A 16,313-nucleotide genomic window follows, 5' to 3' on the forward strand; every position below is an offset into this window, starting at 1 on the left:
AACAAATTCCTAACTTTTACTCTTATGGTGTCCTTAAAAAACACGTATGTTGAAGTACACATCAAAACCAACTACAAGACATGCAAGCACTGAGGAACAGCAAATGAAATATCCAACACTATTTCTCTGCATTTAGTAATGCCTTCAAAAGGGAACCTGAAAAATTTCGTCTACCGTTAACACAAGCACCACATGAAACTACCAGTAACCTTCAGTAGGGCTGTACTTCCTTGTCTCTTGACAACAGAGTAACTTACCTCTCTGAGATATGTTGTTAACATACACATTGCCTTCAAGCTCAGCACTTGGACTATACACCCCACCTTTCTACCTAGCACCCAGAATGATAATAAGAAAAAAAAAGCGTGTGTTTGTTCTTGCTTCTCAGTTTTCCTTGGACCACAAAATATCAGGAGATTTTAGGGAACTGGCAGGATCCAGAACACGCATATGGACAATGCTTTTCAGAGAATCCACCAATTTGCCAGGAAGATCATAAATTTTGCAATTTTAATTGACATATTTACATTTTATTTTGCATCTCTTAGTGACTTTCGTTTACCAACACATTCACGGCTTTGCTTTTGAGTGCCTGTCCATGTGCACACTCCAGAGCAAAGTCCAAAGCAGCAGCAGAAAGACTCAATCACTGAAAAACAGTGGCTGCAGAACATTTCAAAGGCACCATGCACTGCAGTGCAGTAGTTTGCAGAAGTTTGGATAACACTTCCAGGGTGTCTATCTTACCAACCAGGAAAAGTCACTTTCCTGCAAAAGTTAACAAGAGTCACCTGGGTCAAAACAAAGCTGGGTGCTCCACCTTGGCATTCTGTTTTGAAATCCCTTGGGATGCACTGTTTAAAAAGTCTGCCTGAGGATCAGTACACCAGTTCTACAGACCTATCCTCCCTCTTACTGAGGTGGAGTGAGATTTTCTCCCCTCTTTTTAAATTTATATAACTATCGGGATGTCTGTTCATCCTCTGACTCTGGATGTGATGTCCAGCTGTGGAACAAAAATCCCCTAATAAGGAAAAATCTATCACCCTGAGCTCCAGGACCTCTTGGTATGCAAGAATATCCCTTCAAAATAGGAGTGACACCCCTCCTGATGACTGTGGTTGTGCGCTCTCTATCCTCACATAAGCATCTGTCCCAGTGATGAAAATGTCTGGGGAGAGAAAAATGGTACACCCTTGCAGATTTGCATGGCAGAAACCCAAGTGAGAGAAGAGCTGCCTTGCTGAGATCAGTCACAGGGATAAATGATCCACAAGCCATGTGTGCATGCGTATCCAGGCAAAGACAGTGGTACTCTATCATTATGCACAGCAGGTACTCTAAAAAAACCCAACCCTGCTATAAGGTACCTCTTCATGAGGGTCAACACTGCACCAAGGACTGTGAAGAGATTCTCAAGACCCTCAAAAGCCCAACCAAAAGGAGCTTTGGCTGCTGCTGACAGTCCCAGGGTGTGTTAATAGTGAGGCATGGAACAAAGAAGTGTCTTTGGAGAGGATTTGATAGCAGTCTGAAAGTAAGCATCCTAAAAAAAAAAAAATCAGGATATGCAAATTGTGCTTTCCAGGTATGGGATAACAAGGGCTGCCATTGCTGTTTTGAAACTGAACACGAGGAAGAGAAAGTTATGTTTTCCTGAAGATGATGAGATAACATGATTTATATCTCTTCGCAGAACAAACAGTGACTATCCTATAAACCTCTTGCATGCTGCAGAGGTGGTCAAACCAACAACTCGGCAGCTGTTCATACCAAGAGATGTCACAGCGTGTCAGAAGTCACCAAGGCATGTCGTAGCGTGGCTGGGGAAGCCAAGTCGCAGAATTCAGATTAGGCAGTGGGTATGGCACAGGGGAATGCTTTTTGTGTTCATTCCTCTGCCTTCTGGGTCCTTCAGGAGCACGCTTTCTATGTTTGCAGATTCTCTCCAGGGCATCAGGCTAGGATGTTGCCAAGCTTCACTGAGATCTGACCGTGCCTGTGGCATCTCTGAACGTCAGGCACAGAAGATGAAGGGTCTCCTGCAAAACCATGGGACAGGAATCTCCCTCTGGACCAGACTTCTCGCAGCTTTGTTTTCACATGAACTACTTCTCTGACACTGACAACATGCACAGCTTTCTCAGTAGGCATGTCCATAGGTGCATCTTCCCCAGCTGCAGAAAACCCTGGGTATTCTGCACCCTGCTTAGTGTTCTAGTCTGGGACTGAAGGCCAAGCCCATGGAAATGAGACCAAATTTTGGTTTCCTTTGTAGCCAGAAACTAGAAATAAATCATTTTTCAGGAATACCAACTGAGACAGACATCTAGAGTATGAGTACGTGGAAGGCACAACTCCACTGTAGATGGAAGACAGCCTGACACTAGACAGTAGCAAGTGAGCCATGAAAAACAAGGAGAGAAGCGTAGGGGTAGTGAGGGGGATCAAGAAAGGACTTCTTTCAGCTGAAGAAATCAATGGTTACTATCACACAAACCTCCAGTTTCACCAAGACAGATGAACACAGAGGGAAAAATCCCTCTAAAATGTTTAAATATGAAAAATGAAGAGGAAAACAAAACATTGAATACATATTCCTAAAGCATTGAAGAACTTGATCTCAATTAGACTGCAGAAACTCATCTTGAGTCAAAATAACTGGAGAATAACTGAGGAGCAGAAAGCCTGCACTATTTTTTATGCTCATAGCACAAAACCCATGGAGAAGCTGGGGATGTGCACTGCTAGTGCAAACATCCTCCCAGCTCAAGCACTTGAGCAGCTGAACACCTCCAGCACCAAGTGCAGACACTTGAACATGGCATTTCACAGGGCCAACAGTTTAAAATTAAATACCTTTTAAGGTAAGCACCTGGTTTTTTACTTGATACTTTCATCCACCTGCCAAGACCAAAGCATGGAGTGATTCTCTTCTACCAGAGTTTGACTCTGCTCAAGTCAAAATCAATTTAGAGGAAGCATCCTTGAAGTGCTAAGAGCTGATACTACCTCCATCTCTGCCACAAAGGCACTGTCATTCCAGTCAGGGCTAAAGACCAGAGAAAGGATACCTACTGTCTGAAACCCTTTTCTGTCTTCTTTTTTTCAGGGATTTTTAAATTAATCTGTCTTGCAATCAGTAAGCAATAGTTTCTGCACAAAAGCCTGCCACATCATGTAGGTAGCTGAGAGTGTAACTTGGCCACTACTGTTCTTTCCTAAACCTCTGAAGTTCTGGTACGGCTGTAGATTTTAAAACCTTTTCTTATTTATTTAAAAAACAAATGCAAAGCCATTAAAAAGGCTATTGCTCTCAATTAAAAAGGGCTGTTTCACATTGCTGTCATTTTTATATGCACTTCACCACCTCTCAATTCATCAATGTCACTATTTGGTATACAAACACCTACTTTTAATTTTTTAATTCAGGCACACTCATTACCACAACTGAACATGACTTGGAGAAAAAATATATAAAATAATTTCAAAATTACAATCAAAATTGCAGAAGTCCCTTCTTAATGCTAAGGACAGTAGTTACACTTATTCACCTTTAACAGACTTGAATTCCATGTGTAAGAAGAGGCAGGAAAAAGTTTACTATTAAACATTTTGATTTCAGGCATTTTCACTTGGACCCAGTTACAGACAAATATAATTAAAGGAAGTCAAAAGGCAAGCATTTATGCATATCAAAATAAATTCTCACACGTTACAATATCTCCAGGAGCTAAAAGAATATATGGTATGACAAGAATAACTCTAAACCTACCATGTGCATTTACATTTTAAATCGAGGGTGCAGTTTTCAGAAGTCTAGTTCCACAGTCACTGAAGTCAGTAAAAGTTTAATCGCTACTGGCTTTAATGGTGGCAGAGAAAGACCAGTGACAAGTACTTTTGAGCCTTCTGCAATCATTAATGGCTCCTGTAAGATATACTCCCACTTTCTGAAACGAATTTGCACAACATCAGCTGCTGCAAAGTTCAAAGTTGTTTTTTGCAACACAGCAGCCTTTATCATGTATTCTATACAGCTTCCCCTTTTTTATATCGTACGCCCAAAGTCTCATTTCATTCCAGTACTCATACAAAAGCTGCATTAAAAATAATTTACAACATAAAATTAAAGATGCATGCATTATCCAAAACAAAAATGGCAAACAAAACATCATCTAGTATAAACGTTCCATTCCTTCTCTGACGTAATTTATTTTATACCAGGCCTGCTGTGATTCTAAAAAAGTTGCTTTCAGTTTATTGAAAAAGCCAAACAACATATGAGGAGTGTAAGAAACAAACGTTTACGGTTTTCATCACAGTCACAAACAATTATAATAAGGATTACTGCATGATACTGTTAGCATCTACTTTTCTGTAAGATTCACAACACTTCTACTTTTCTTCTAAGATTTATGATGCTTTTTTCCTCCCCTTTTGAAGGAAATGGCATGAATACAACTCAAGAAACTGAAGCATGTCAATCTAACATTTAACTGATATAAGCAAACTAGAATTTAAAGCTTCCTAAGCCAGGAGTACTAAAAAAAAGAAATCTACAATTACTGTACCTTGGGAATGCTTTCGCTTAAGACATGCAGCATCTGACTTCTCCTTATATCCTCTCCATTTGAACAAAGAAGGGAGGGAGAAGGGAGGGAGGTAGTAGAGAACTAAAAGTAAAAACACTGAGCTTCAAAGTAAAATTTTTAAAAGGGGTATCATTTTTTTCATTAGTATTACCATTTTTAGAAAAAAAAAGTTGGCACATTTTCTGAAAAAGTATATACACTTCAAAAACTGGTTTTGTAGCAAAAGTGTCAGGACCCATTAGCCAAATTCAATTTCTTCACTCTTCATAAACAGTTATGACATTACAACAAAGCTAAAGGCATTAGTAAAAGACAGCTGGGACACAGCCTCATCAGATTCACCAAGCGCCTTTGCATTTACACGTACAAAAGCATAATCACTCTACTTGGTATAGGGTAGAACACAGTAACCCTTCTTAAGTATACACTAAACATTTGAAAAAAAACCCCCTCAATTTTAAGCACAGCTCTATTATTTTCCCCAAAGAGTGTAAGAGGATCATTAAAAGTTAGGTTAGACAAAATATTCTACTGTTACCCTGTTCTGTAAGTTCGCAAGAACCTGCCTTCCATGGTGAAATGCAACAGCATGCACACTTTGCCGCTGAGCTTCCCCTTGATGGTAAGGCAAATCCATAACTTCTATTAGACTTTCAATTGCGTTATTTCACTCCTTGTGAGAATACTGAAATATTGCACTGCAATCCAAAAGATTCTTTTTCAGGCACTTATATATTGGTGCTGTGTGATTTCGGAAGACATACTTTAAGATAAGTGAAAGCTGCTGCTAAGTAGCAGGTAAAGTTAAGTGAGCAGGACGAAGCTGCTCTCAGCACTTCCACAACAGGAGACTTGTATTCACTGTTAACTCGGTTACGATGGATATCTTTTATGCTTCTTCAGTGGTTCCTAAGCAAGGCTGAAAGTGAAGTCCTACAAATCTACGTCTTCTGTCTTACTGCTCTGTGGGCCCTCACTCATACAAATAGTCTTAATTTCAAAATCTTTTAGCCTCAAAAACCTGGTATAGTCAAGAGGGTGTGTTTAAATCCAATGAGAAATCAAGAAGCTCCAGCCTGGCTTCTGAATCCACGAAGTCATTAAGCTGCAATTACCTGAAATCAGTTAGCCTGCTGGAGAGCGTATGCAACTGAATTACGCCCTTACAAACATCAGGAGCAGTTAATACTCTATGATCCAGTAACTTCTGCCAGTGCAAGTGAGTGATATTCCATGCTTGTGTCAAGGGCTTTGACTGACACAGTTATACTGGTCCAGGATCATGCCTTTTCACACCCTCAGCTAACAGCTCTGTCAGCAGATGCCTTGATACAGATGCAAGTGAAGTATATTATTGTTGCACATCAGTTTTCTACAGGAGAGGAAAATTAGGCTCACAGCTACTGCACTTGGGACTTGATGAAACAATTTAGTCTGCAGAGTGTTTTACTGGCTGTGCCAATGCAACCCTCAAGAAGAATATACACAGGAAATTCAAGCAAAGTATTACAAAAATCTTTTTTATGGTGAGGGTGATAAAACACTGGTACGGATTGCCAGAAAGGTTGTGGAGACTCCATCGTTGGTCCAAAATCCCACTGGGAACGTCCTGTGCAACCTGCTCTCGTTGACTCCACGGCTTTGAGCAGGGAGGCTGGACTAGACCATCTCCAGAGACCCCTCCTGATCTGCATGACTATAATTCTATGAACATGGCTTTCCCATTGAAAGGTTAACAGGCAGCTTTGACAAAAATCTATATAAACTTTTTACGAAGAGAGAAAATATTATTTGAAATCTAAGACAAAACAAATCAACTATTCCAAATGCAACTTGTATAGTTTTTGTGGCATCTAACCACATGCGGAAATTCCTTAAGAAAAACCAATAAACTTACGCCATTTCAAAATCAACGCATTAAAAAAATTCTGACTCACAGGATTTTTTCTACATTTCTTATCATCTATCACAGAATCATGGAGTTGATCACAGAATAATTTCTGTCAAAGGGACTGCTGGGTTTCGTCTGCTCCAATCCTCTACACAGAGCAGGATCAGCTTTTAAGCTGGATCCAACTTCAAGTTGAATCAGGTTGCTCAGGCAATTTCCAGCTGAATTTTGAGCATCTCTATGGATGGATATTCCACAATCTCTCTGTACAAATACAATGAACTACGTCTATTCCTACCTTACTATCACATCTATTAAGCTTTCAGCTTCACTTCATCCTAATTAAATGAATATACCTGAAAAAGATGACGGAGCAACAGATGACAGGTACTCAACTGTATTTATGACACTAACAGCTAACCAAGTATTCTTAAAGCAGAGATAGCAAACCTTAAGGCTGCTAGAAGATATTTATACTGGGGACCAGTTTATGATGTACCCTTTGAACCACCGCTCAATGGCGTTGAATGGAAGAATTGGAATTAGCCCTTGTGCTAACCTAGACCAGTGGGAAGTATCACCCGCCGCTACCTCCCCAGGAGCACGCTGAGCACTTGCTGTTCCTGCTCTGCTGTTTGGCACCACCGCCGCTATACAGAAGGCAAGCGATGGCAGTTTTACCGTCTACCAGGCAGCTGTGGGTCCCACAGATTGAACCTCCAGCTGAAAGTCGGACTGTGTGACAAAAGCTGCTCCTCCATCCTTGACCACCTCCCGGCACCTGAAGCGGTGGGCACCTGCCCGATAACAGCTCCTCCGTGCTCGCGGAACTCACAGCAAGGGATAGGCGGGCTCCAGCCACAGACCAAGAGAGAAAAATCAACCCTGAAGTAGCGACTTTGACCCTCCATCAAGAAGCTCTTGGTCTGAATGTCACTGCCTTTATTGTGGTTAGATGCTGTTAGCAAAATATATCTAGTCTGAGAACCCTTAAGCATCTACTATGATCCGAATTCGTGTTTTATCTTACAATGGCCTTGATATTACTGGAATCTCTTGAGAACGCTGCTCCTTTGATGGACTACTTTAGATAGGCAGACAGTGAGCTCAAGACCCAAGTATGCATAAAAAGCAGTTTCTAAATCTGGTGTTATTCTGTGAGTTTTAAGCTTATTGACTGCTAAAAAGGTATTATGATACCCTTTTTGTATTTCCTTCAAAATGGTTTCAGCTGAAATATTCCTTCACAGAACAAGTGTTATAACCTAGTTTTTTCTCAGAAATATTTATAGAATTATTTTACAGTAGTAATATATTTAAGTGTAATCACTGGGTATATGCAGTACAAGAAAGGTCAGTATTTCTGCACAAAGGCACAGAGATATAACCCATTCACAGTGTGATCACATAAACACCTTGGATATTTCCACATTTTAAGGGTTGAAGTTTGTGTCAAATATTTAGAATTTTGCACCTAAGAATCAAAATGCCACCTTACATCTTGTGTTGATATTAATTTATGTACGTTAAGTTTGAAGAATGAATTGTTCGTAAGAAGGACAAGCAAAGCCAATATATAAAAAGGCCTAGTGTTACCTCGATAAAAAAAAACCCAAAAAGTACTGGACAAATGAATTTGAGGACTTCCAAACCCCCCAATATTGTCTACCTATCAACAGAGCAGCAGAACAACAAATCAGACCTGGAAGCCCACTTATACTGTTACAGCACTGCAGCACCTCATTTAGGGGTTTAAGGTGTCATGGGGGTCGACTTGAGTGGCAAATGCCAAGCTCCACTCCCCAATACAACTATAAAATGACAATGTGATGACTCTCATTTTGCTCAGAAAAATGATGTAAAATTACTTTATGTAATGACAAGCCAGAAGATGCCTTCCTGAATCTGCCAATATGCAGATTTGCATTTGTGCAAATTTGTGATTTGCATTAAATCAAACACAGGCTGCAGACATCATTTCACAACAAAGCAGTCGAAATGCAGCCAAACCCTTAATTCCTCATCCTAAGCATGGTTTCCTCCTGTCGCCGTTATCGATTACTCTGTCTTAAAAGACAGAAGAGCAACATCCTTTCCTGTATCTATCAACAATAAAATGAACTATTTAAAACTGAAAAATGTATGTGGAATTCAGCCAGGATCAAAGCAGACTCCAGGGTGATGAGATGTGAAACAGAGCGCGGTCAAGCTATGGAGGAGACGGGTGCATTTGCTTGCACCAGGACTTCAGCAGCGTTCCTCTGGCCTGGTTTGAGGAGGCACCCCGTGAAGCAGAGCTCCCTGCGGCGTTGATGGAGAGAGAGGCTCATGCCCACAGCATCTCTCCCCGACGTGCAGACGTACCGCCTGGTCCGTGGTGGTCTGGGGAGTCAGCTGTCCCGTACCGATACCTCCTGGGCATGCTGCACTTCAGAGATGGACGGTCAGGGTAGCTGGCCTTTTACAAGTGCTACAGATGCCAACACGTTCAGAACCAAGTATTATCCTTCCAGAAATCTCAGAAGCTTGACTCATTTTTACAAGCAGCAGGTAGAGCTATGGTACCTGGGAACCACATCTGTGAACTCCTATGGAACATAACCTTCTTGGAGACAAATCCAGGTGAACTGGATATGGCAAATCTAAAGGTCACATTAACCTGCTTGGACAGTCCTAAGTAATAAACTGCCCCATTTCTGTGTTCTGCCATAACAAATAATTTACCTGAGAAAGTCATGCCACTGCTGAGACCAACAGCTCACCAGACCACTGAGGAGGATCAGACATCAGGCACCATAACCACAGTTCATTTTGCAAGGCATGAAATTAAATACTTTTTAAGGATGAAAATCAAAATACCACTACAGTCTGCTCAACAGAGGGATCTCCCACTGAAGCAGTCGTCTCCAGGCTGCCCCATGGAACACAGAACATGAGAAATCAGTCACCTAAACACCATCATATGCTTTCTGTTACCTTCAGCATTTACAGCTTCATGTGCTCCCAACAACACTGGAAGGTAGCACAGGCATTATGTTACTTATAGGCCACAGGTTGGAGACCTCTATTCTGAAACATATTGCACTTTCAGAGGAAGGTTTGCTTGGATTAAGAGTTTAGTAATGGGGCATTTACTCATCAACATCCTATCACCAACAAAAGCCCTGGGTGAAGCTTAGTTATTTCCTTGTTAACGTGCTGCAATCCGGGAGCAGAATTAATAAATCAAATTGTTGGAGTGGGAAATCGTTTTTTTAGATGTAAGGGTACCCTCCTAACGTGTATCCCCAAGCTAAAGATACGAGGAAAGAAGAGGGGCACTGCATGTTAAGCAGCTACCCTTCACAGGTAATGTACATTTTGCAAAAACTGACAGCCAGCACTGACGAACTCATCCATATGGATGACTCCACACACAGACGGGAAGCAGCACACCCTGCCCTGTGCTTAAATGGGGTGATTCCATTGCCAGTAATGCACTGGGCAGGCTGCTCAAAAGCTGCGGGTGCTAAACACCTAGTGAACTTGCTTGCAATTCTGTTTTCTTCATGAAAAGATTTCAGAGGACAATAAAATAAATAAGTAAAGATTATTAAATTGCAAATAAATTGTCAGCTGAGTCTTGGTACAAAGTTCCAGGATATCATATGTTGCCCTGAGTTAGCAGGCTGAGTAAGAGAAAATTATCCAGAACAAGAGCAGCAAAGTAGAACCTGCTCCTAACTTTTCAGCTTACTGCCACTGTTTAGAGCATTGCTGGGGTCAAATCAAGAGCTGACAGGTTCGTCTACTGCATATCAACAAAATGCTAGTTGACAAGCTAGTTTTTCGTTACTCATGATGCGAACTGGCATGCTCATGTAAGAAAGTAATTATGTCTAAGTACTAAGAGACTGTTACAACAGATCATCTCAATTTTGCTGAGGAATTAGATGAGATGGCTAGTTTTTCATCATTTACAGTGCTTTATCATAGCATTGCGAATAGTCACTTCGCCTCTCAGTGATATTTACAGATCTATTCTAACTTTCACCAGTCTTAACTACCTGTAAGCCTTGACGGGACCAAAATATGTTTCATACAGGATGCAATTACAACAAATTGTAGCATTTAAGAAATTTATAAACTGTATTCAGGACTTCTCCAACTAATTATGTTTACTTCACCAGCGACAATGCAAGTTATAAAGCTTCTCCCAGTGCCACGTGCAGATGGCAATCATGGATGCCAGCTGATCAGAGCTGTATTGAGAGGCACATTATAATGACAAAACCACTTTTCACACTTACTGTTAGGCTATAATTTTCCTGCAACTCTCCTATTACTACAAAAAAAAAAAATCTAATGGAAGTTATTGGTAACTTGACATGTATTCCATTTTGAAGTGACTGCATATATATAGCTTGGGGGTTTTTGGTTATTGGTGTTTGTCTTTTTTTTTTTTTTTAACTTTAGTTTTTGTCCTGGTTTCAGCCGGGATAGAGTTAATTTTCTTCCTAGCAGCTGGTACAGTGTGTTTTGGATTTAGTGCGAGAATAATGTTGATAACACACTGATGTTTTAGGATAAGAGCTACTTAGCAACAACTAAGTTAAGGATTTTTCAGTTTCCCATGCTCTGCCAGCAAGCAGGTGTACAAGAAGCTGGGAGGGAGCATGGCCAGGACAGCTGTGCCAAGCTAGCCAAGGAGATATTCCATACCATAGAACGTCATGCTCAGTATATAAACTGGGGGGAGTTGGCCAGGAAGGGCTGATCGCTGCTCAGGCATCAGTCAGTGGGTGGTCAGCAATTGCATTGTGCATCACTTGTCTTTTCTTGCATCTAATTTCTCTCTTTTTGTTATATTCCATTTCATTACAATTATTATTATTGTTGTTATTATTATATTTTATTTTAGTTATTAAACTGTTCTTATCTCAGCCTATGAGTTTTACTTTTTTCTTCCGATTCTCCTCCACTGGCAGGGGGGAGGAGTGAGTGAGCAGCTGCGTGGTGCTTTGTCGCTGGCTGGGGTTAAACCACAACAGTTTTAGAAAAGGCACTGGTGTCTGAATTTGGAGTTTATTTTTCTGATCTTTTATGTTTTCATAAATATCAGGGATTATATCTTTCTCATCACTCTCCCCAATCTCTCCAACCTCAAACCTGAAAATTTCTGCTCCACAGACCAGACTTTTTCTAAAAAAACCTGAACTCTCCTCCTTACTCAATAAGGAGAATCCAAGTACAGCCGAAGCCATCCTTCCTTCCTTCCATCAGGAGTTAAGCTACCAAAGGCTGGAAGCACTCAGCAGCCACAAAGATGTGCTTTCCGTGTAAAAGCATACGACCCTACCACAAACAGCACTGCACTCACAGTGGGGGTGCAACTGTACTAACAAAGCTGAGCTTTGTACCAGTACGCTGGAACAATGAATCAGTACAAGCACACAGAAATACAGGTAAAAATGCCTTTCAAAAGCGCGGTTGTACTGGCACAGTGCTGTGGCTCAGGGGTCACACCATTTCATGCACCTACCTGACAGAGCTGTTAAAGCAGAAGACTGTACTGCAGGCTTGGCCAGAGGAAAAGATCTTTTAAAGTGGTACAAATAGAAAAAAAATATTCAGAGTCCTTACTAGCTTTGAGGGGAGTTAGAAACTTAACTACTCTCTGTGCTACTGAAAAACCTCCCTAAGCCAACAAATTGTATTCTTGTTTTCCTTACAGTAATTACAGAAGTACCCTGAATACTGCCTTGGTTCCAATTTATTAACAAGCTTTTACTCGTGTGGTCGTGTAGTTGACACATAAAAACTCCTCCACGCTTATGGCCAAAACACAGCCACTCCTACACTCTGTAACTGCTTTGTACAAAATTGTAGTTTAAAGAGTTTAAAAATAAAGTTGCTTTATAAAGAATAACACAACCAAAACCCTACTCAAAAATATTGTGAGGCCTTTGTACTTGCACTGCTTGGTTTGTAGATTGTTCACCAAGTGACAACCAACAAACAAGTGAAGTGTGAAACCCAAAAGTACTGAGCTTGCGCTGTGCTATACTTACCCTGAGCAGCCAATTCAACTGTGTATATTAAATAATAGATCAGGAAATTCAGAAGGCTATTCTTAAAATGTTAAATGCATGTGACCGAGATTCCCAGGAACACTAACTGAATGTCCTCAGCCTGGTCATTAAAATATAAAGACTTCCATAACAGAATGAATGCCCAAGATTTACTATAGCTGAAAACTACTCTAATAAATTCACGGACTGAACAAGAATGGAAAATGAAATGTGATCTGTAGAACTGATACTCCCTTTAGGACAGAATTAGGAATGCTGTCCATAGAGCTAATAGCCAGTTTGCATTTAGACACTGGCTCTTTTTGTCCCATCAAGAGATTTCAGTTTGAAGTGAGATTCCAAACACAGTTAACAGATACGAAACACAAAGCAAAATGGCAACAAGAAGTTTATCCATTAATATAATTTGTTCATCAAATGTGCTGCAGCAGGAAACATCAAGATTTACTGAAAAATGGGAGAGCAAACTGATGCCTATAACAATGTTCCCTGCTCTGTAGGATGGAAAACCATTACAGATCACATTCTTACTTAAGAAAACCAGACCCCAACTGTCTGAGAAAGTACTATAAAAATAGTGATCTAAACAATCTTACCCTCCTTCCCGTCAACAGGTTTTGATACTTCCATATCAAAGCTCTCTTGCAGCTGCTGGCCTTTGAAGCGGTTGAGATGCTCCTGTTCTATTAAGTTACTTTCCTCCTCTTCCAAAGGTTGCCATGTACCATCAATAAACCACTGTCCACGCATTACAGGGATCTTTTCCGTTTCTAAAATCAAACAAGAGAATTTTTTTTTTTTAATGCAACAAATCACAAACTGACAGCAGATAAGAGGGAAAGGGAATTCTGTTTGGTGTTTTGATGGAAAAGTTACACTCCCACTGCTGGGACCCCTAGCAAGGTAACCACAAATGCCTGGAGAAACACCACGACCTTTTCCCATGGGGCTGAAATGAGTAGTGAAAGTAGTGTTCATCTGCAAATACCTGAGCTAAGGAGGCCAAATTTTCAGAGTGTGTGTGTGAGGATGTGAGAGACATTCAGAAGGATGCAGATTCTGTAAAATTTATTAATAGTTAAGTTCAAACAACAGTCCAGCTTTAATGGGATACACTCCTCTCCACCCAGTTGCCTTGGATTTTCAAAAAATTAGGAGCTTTGTGAGACTTGTGCTCCTCTATAAAATTTGGCTGATAACAACCATTGGTTTCAAAGTTATCAAGAGGATGCAGAATGAGGAGGAGATACAAAACCACTCAGGCTTACCCTGACTGCACAGAGCCTTGTTTCCTTTGGGAATTGCACTTACAATAACCCAAATTACACATCAATTAGCATAAAGAGTGATTTTAAAGATGAAAGGGTTTTTTTATTAAAATCAGTCTTTCACTGAGGGCTGTTTTCGGTCAGTCATTCTAGTTTCAGTTTCAGCACTCCAAACGAGGAAGCTGGCTCCCCAGCATTTGCTGTCCATGTGGCAAAAGAGAAGTCTCTACAAAAAACCTATCCTGGTGCTTACTCTTCATCAAACTGTGCTTGATGCCCACGCTAACTACTGGGGCTGTAGGGAATAAAAATTCTCCTCTTATACCCATCCCTGCAAGCAAGCTGAGACAATAATACCCATTGTAGCTCAGTTCAGAATTTCTCCTCCTATATCTGGAAATCAAGGAGAAATACTGTGTGGCCCTGTGCTCCACAAGCCCGTAGGATGCTGATCTCGAGCCTCATGAGACCAGTACAGATATAGGTCTGCTGAGACCTCAGAGCAGTCGGACCACTGACCTCCAGCACACACTAATGTGAGCTGCTCTATACTGCATATGGCTAGAGAGACTCGGCCAAATGAAAACTTCTTGTGTGCGCGCATACTAACCGCAGAAGCGTAGCTCTCCAAAGCAGCTAAGAACTCAACCACAAAAGAAGAGGCTCAGAAAAGGAGGTGGGGGGAAAATTAGGCTTTACTACTCAAAGATCTGTTCCTACCTGGAAGGTGAGAAAAAAGCTGGTAAGGAGAGCTTGGAAAAGAAACAATAGATGCAGAGAAATAGTAAATGAAAATTAGGTTAAAAAAAAAAAACAACCAAGAAACAATAGAGAGCATGGAGATTTCAGAGTTACTGAGCAAAGGAAGGGATCTATCTGATCTATCACCAGACCAGTACAAACGCAGCTGGACGAGGTGACCCAGCCACGAGCAGTGGTTTTTAGCCCGGCCACACCACTCTATCAGCACAGGCACTAGCTTCGGTCACGAAAGCATCTCCTTTGCAGAGCACCACACCGGGACTGGGCACGTCCCACTAAGCTCGATGGAGGTTCAGAAGCCTCTGCATTGCCCTCCACTACAGATACGCTGCTAGTGCTCATTGTGCCCGTGGATACTAGTATACGCCAGAAGTATTTTTCATACTAACTGCTTGCAGATGAGAATGTAATAGAGAATTGCAAGCACCTCCATAATTCACTTGGAACCTCTAAGCTGTTCTGAGTTCTTCATCCCTCAGGCCATTGCACCTACAAGCTACGAAAGTAAAAGGAAAATCTTGCAATAATCTCTCCACAGGGCAAGTAACACTCAAAATGTTCCAAAGCCAATTTTGAAACCTTTCCCATAACAGATTTACAGGAAAACACTATTTCCACAGTACTAGAAATTATATTAAGCTCTTAACAGCCCACCTTTGTAACAGAAGGAGAGCACACTTGCAGGTGATGGCATCCCTTAAGTTGGTCCTGCAGCAGTCAGCAAGGAAAGCTGAACAACAGGAAAGCAGATGCTGGAGGCAGATGATCTGGAGCAAGGAGCCCAGATTACCACTGAACTTCCCTCACTTGGTGCTGGCACATGTGCTCTCCCAGTTACCCAAGTGTTCTCGTGACTGGGAATCCTGCAGGCAACCCTATAAAACAGCCCCTCTGTGCACACATGGCACAACAGAGAGTGTGAATTTCCCAAAACAATGGCTCCAAGCACTGCCAGCCTCTCTTATCCTAACTTTCCACAGATCCGTTTTCTTCGGCAGGCACTGGGCATGCTGGTTCATCCCTCCCAAGGCCCCCAAAGCCCCGCTCAAACTCTTCAATGCCCCTGCATCCTCAGCTCTGCCTATATATAATACAGACAACGCGGGTCTTGTTGGCCTGACCAAAACGCAGACAGAACTAGCGCAAGACCCAGTTCTGCCATTCAACTTCTGTTTGCAGTGCTAAAATAGTTATTCCAGATAGGAGCCAATCGCTACACGCTGAATTTCTAACATTTAGGATGTTGATGATCCATCAGGTGAATAAAGAGGTTGGAGTGTTCCAAGAGCATGGTTATTTAATGAAAATTAATCCCAAACATATCAGAAGAACAAAAGGTCCAAGTGGCTTTAAACTGCAGAAGTTAATAGCCACTACAAATGACATAGAAAATTCAATTATCTATGAAAATTTAAACTAACTTTGGAGTCTACATCCCATCAATGAAGTGTGAAACATGAGTATTTAGTTTTCAAGAAATGAAAGCTGACCATAGCAATGTTGTCACCCTATACAGTAGTCTCTCATCATGCACTTATCTTTACCTTTGCTGGATTCCCCTACATTTTACACCTGTCACATATCCGCTTTTTTCCGTAGAGCTAATACACACAGACCCAGTTAGGCTACCCTTACAAATGAAGCACTGTCTGCAGGAAGAAATGAAATGCACATAATACAGGAGTGTAGATAAAGGATCCCATTGTTGCTGAGGCAATGTCATGAC

At 41.2% G+C, this 16,313-nt stretch overlaps 1 protein-coding gene across 1 annotated transcript in view; it reads right to left on the reverse strand.

The window, feature by feature from the left end:
* DDHD1 (DDHD domain containing 1) overlaps positions 1-16,313 on the reverse strand; it is a 69,782-nt gene that overhangs the window by 38,144 nt on the left and 15,325 nt on the right. Inside the window, exon 3 of the mRNA XM_010579864.1 lies at positions 13,154-13,327. Coding sequence (XP_010578166.1) covers positions 13,154-13,327 — 174 coding nt within the window. The remainder of the gene's footprint in view (positions 1-13,153; positions 13,328-16,313) is intronic.

Source organism: Haliaeetus leucocephalus, unplaced genomic scaffold, assembly GCF_000737465.1.
Source record: "Haliaeetus leucocephalus isolate CR32 unplaced genomic scaffold, Haliaeetus_leucocephalus-4.0 Scaffold678, whole genome shotgun sequence".
Taxonomy (NCBI): Eukaryota; Metazoa; Chordata; class Aves; order Accipitriformes; family Accipitridae; genus Haliaeetus; species Haliaeetus leucocephalus.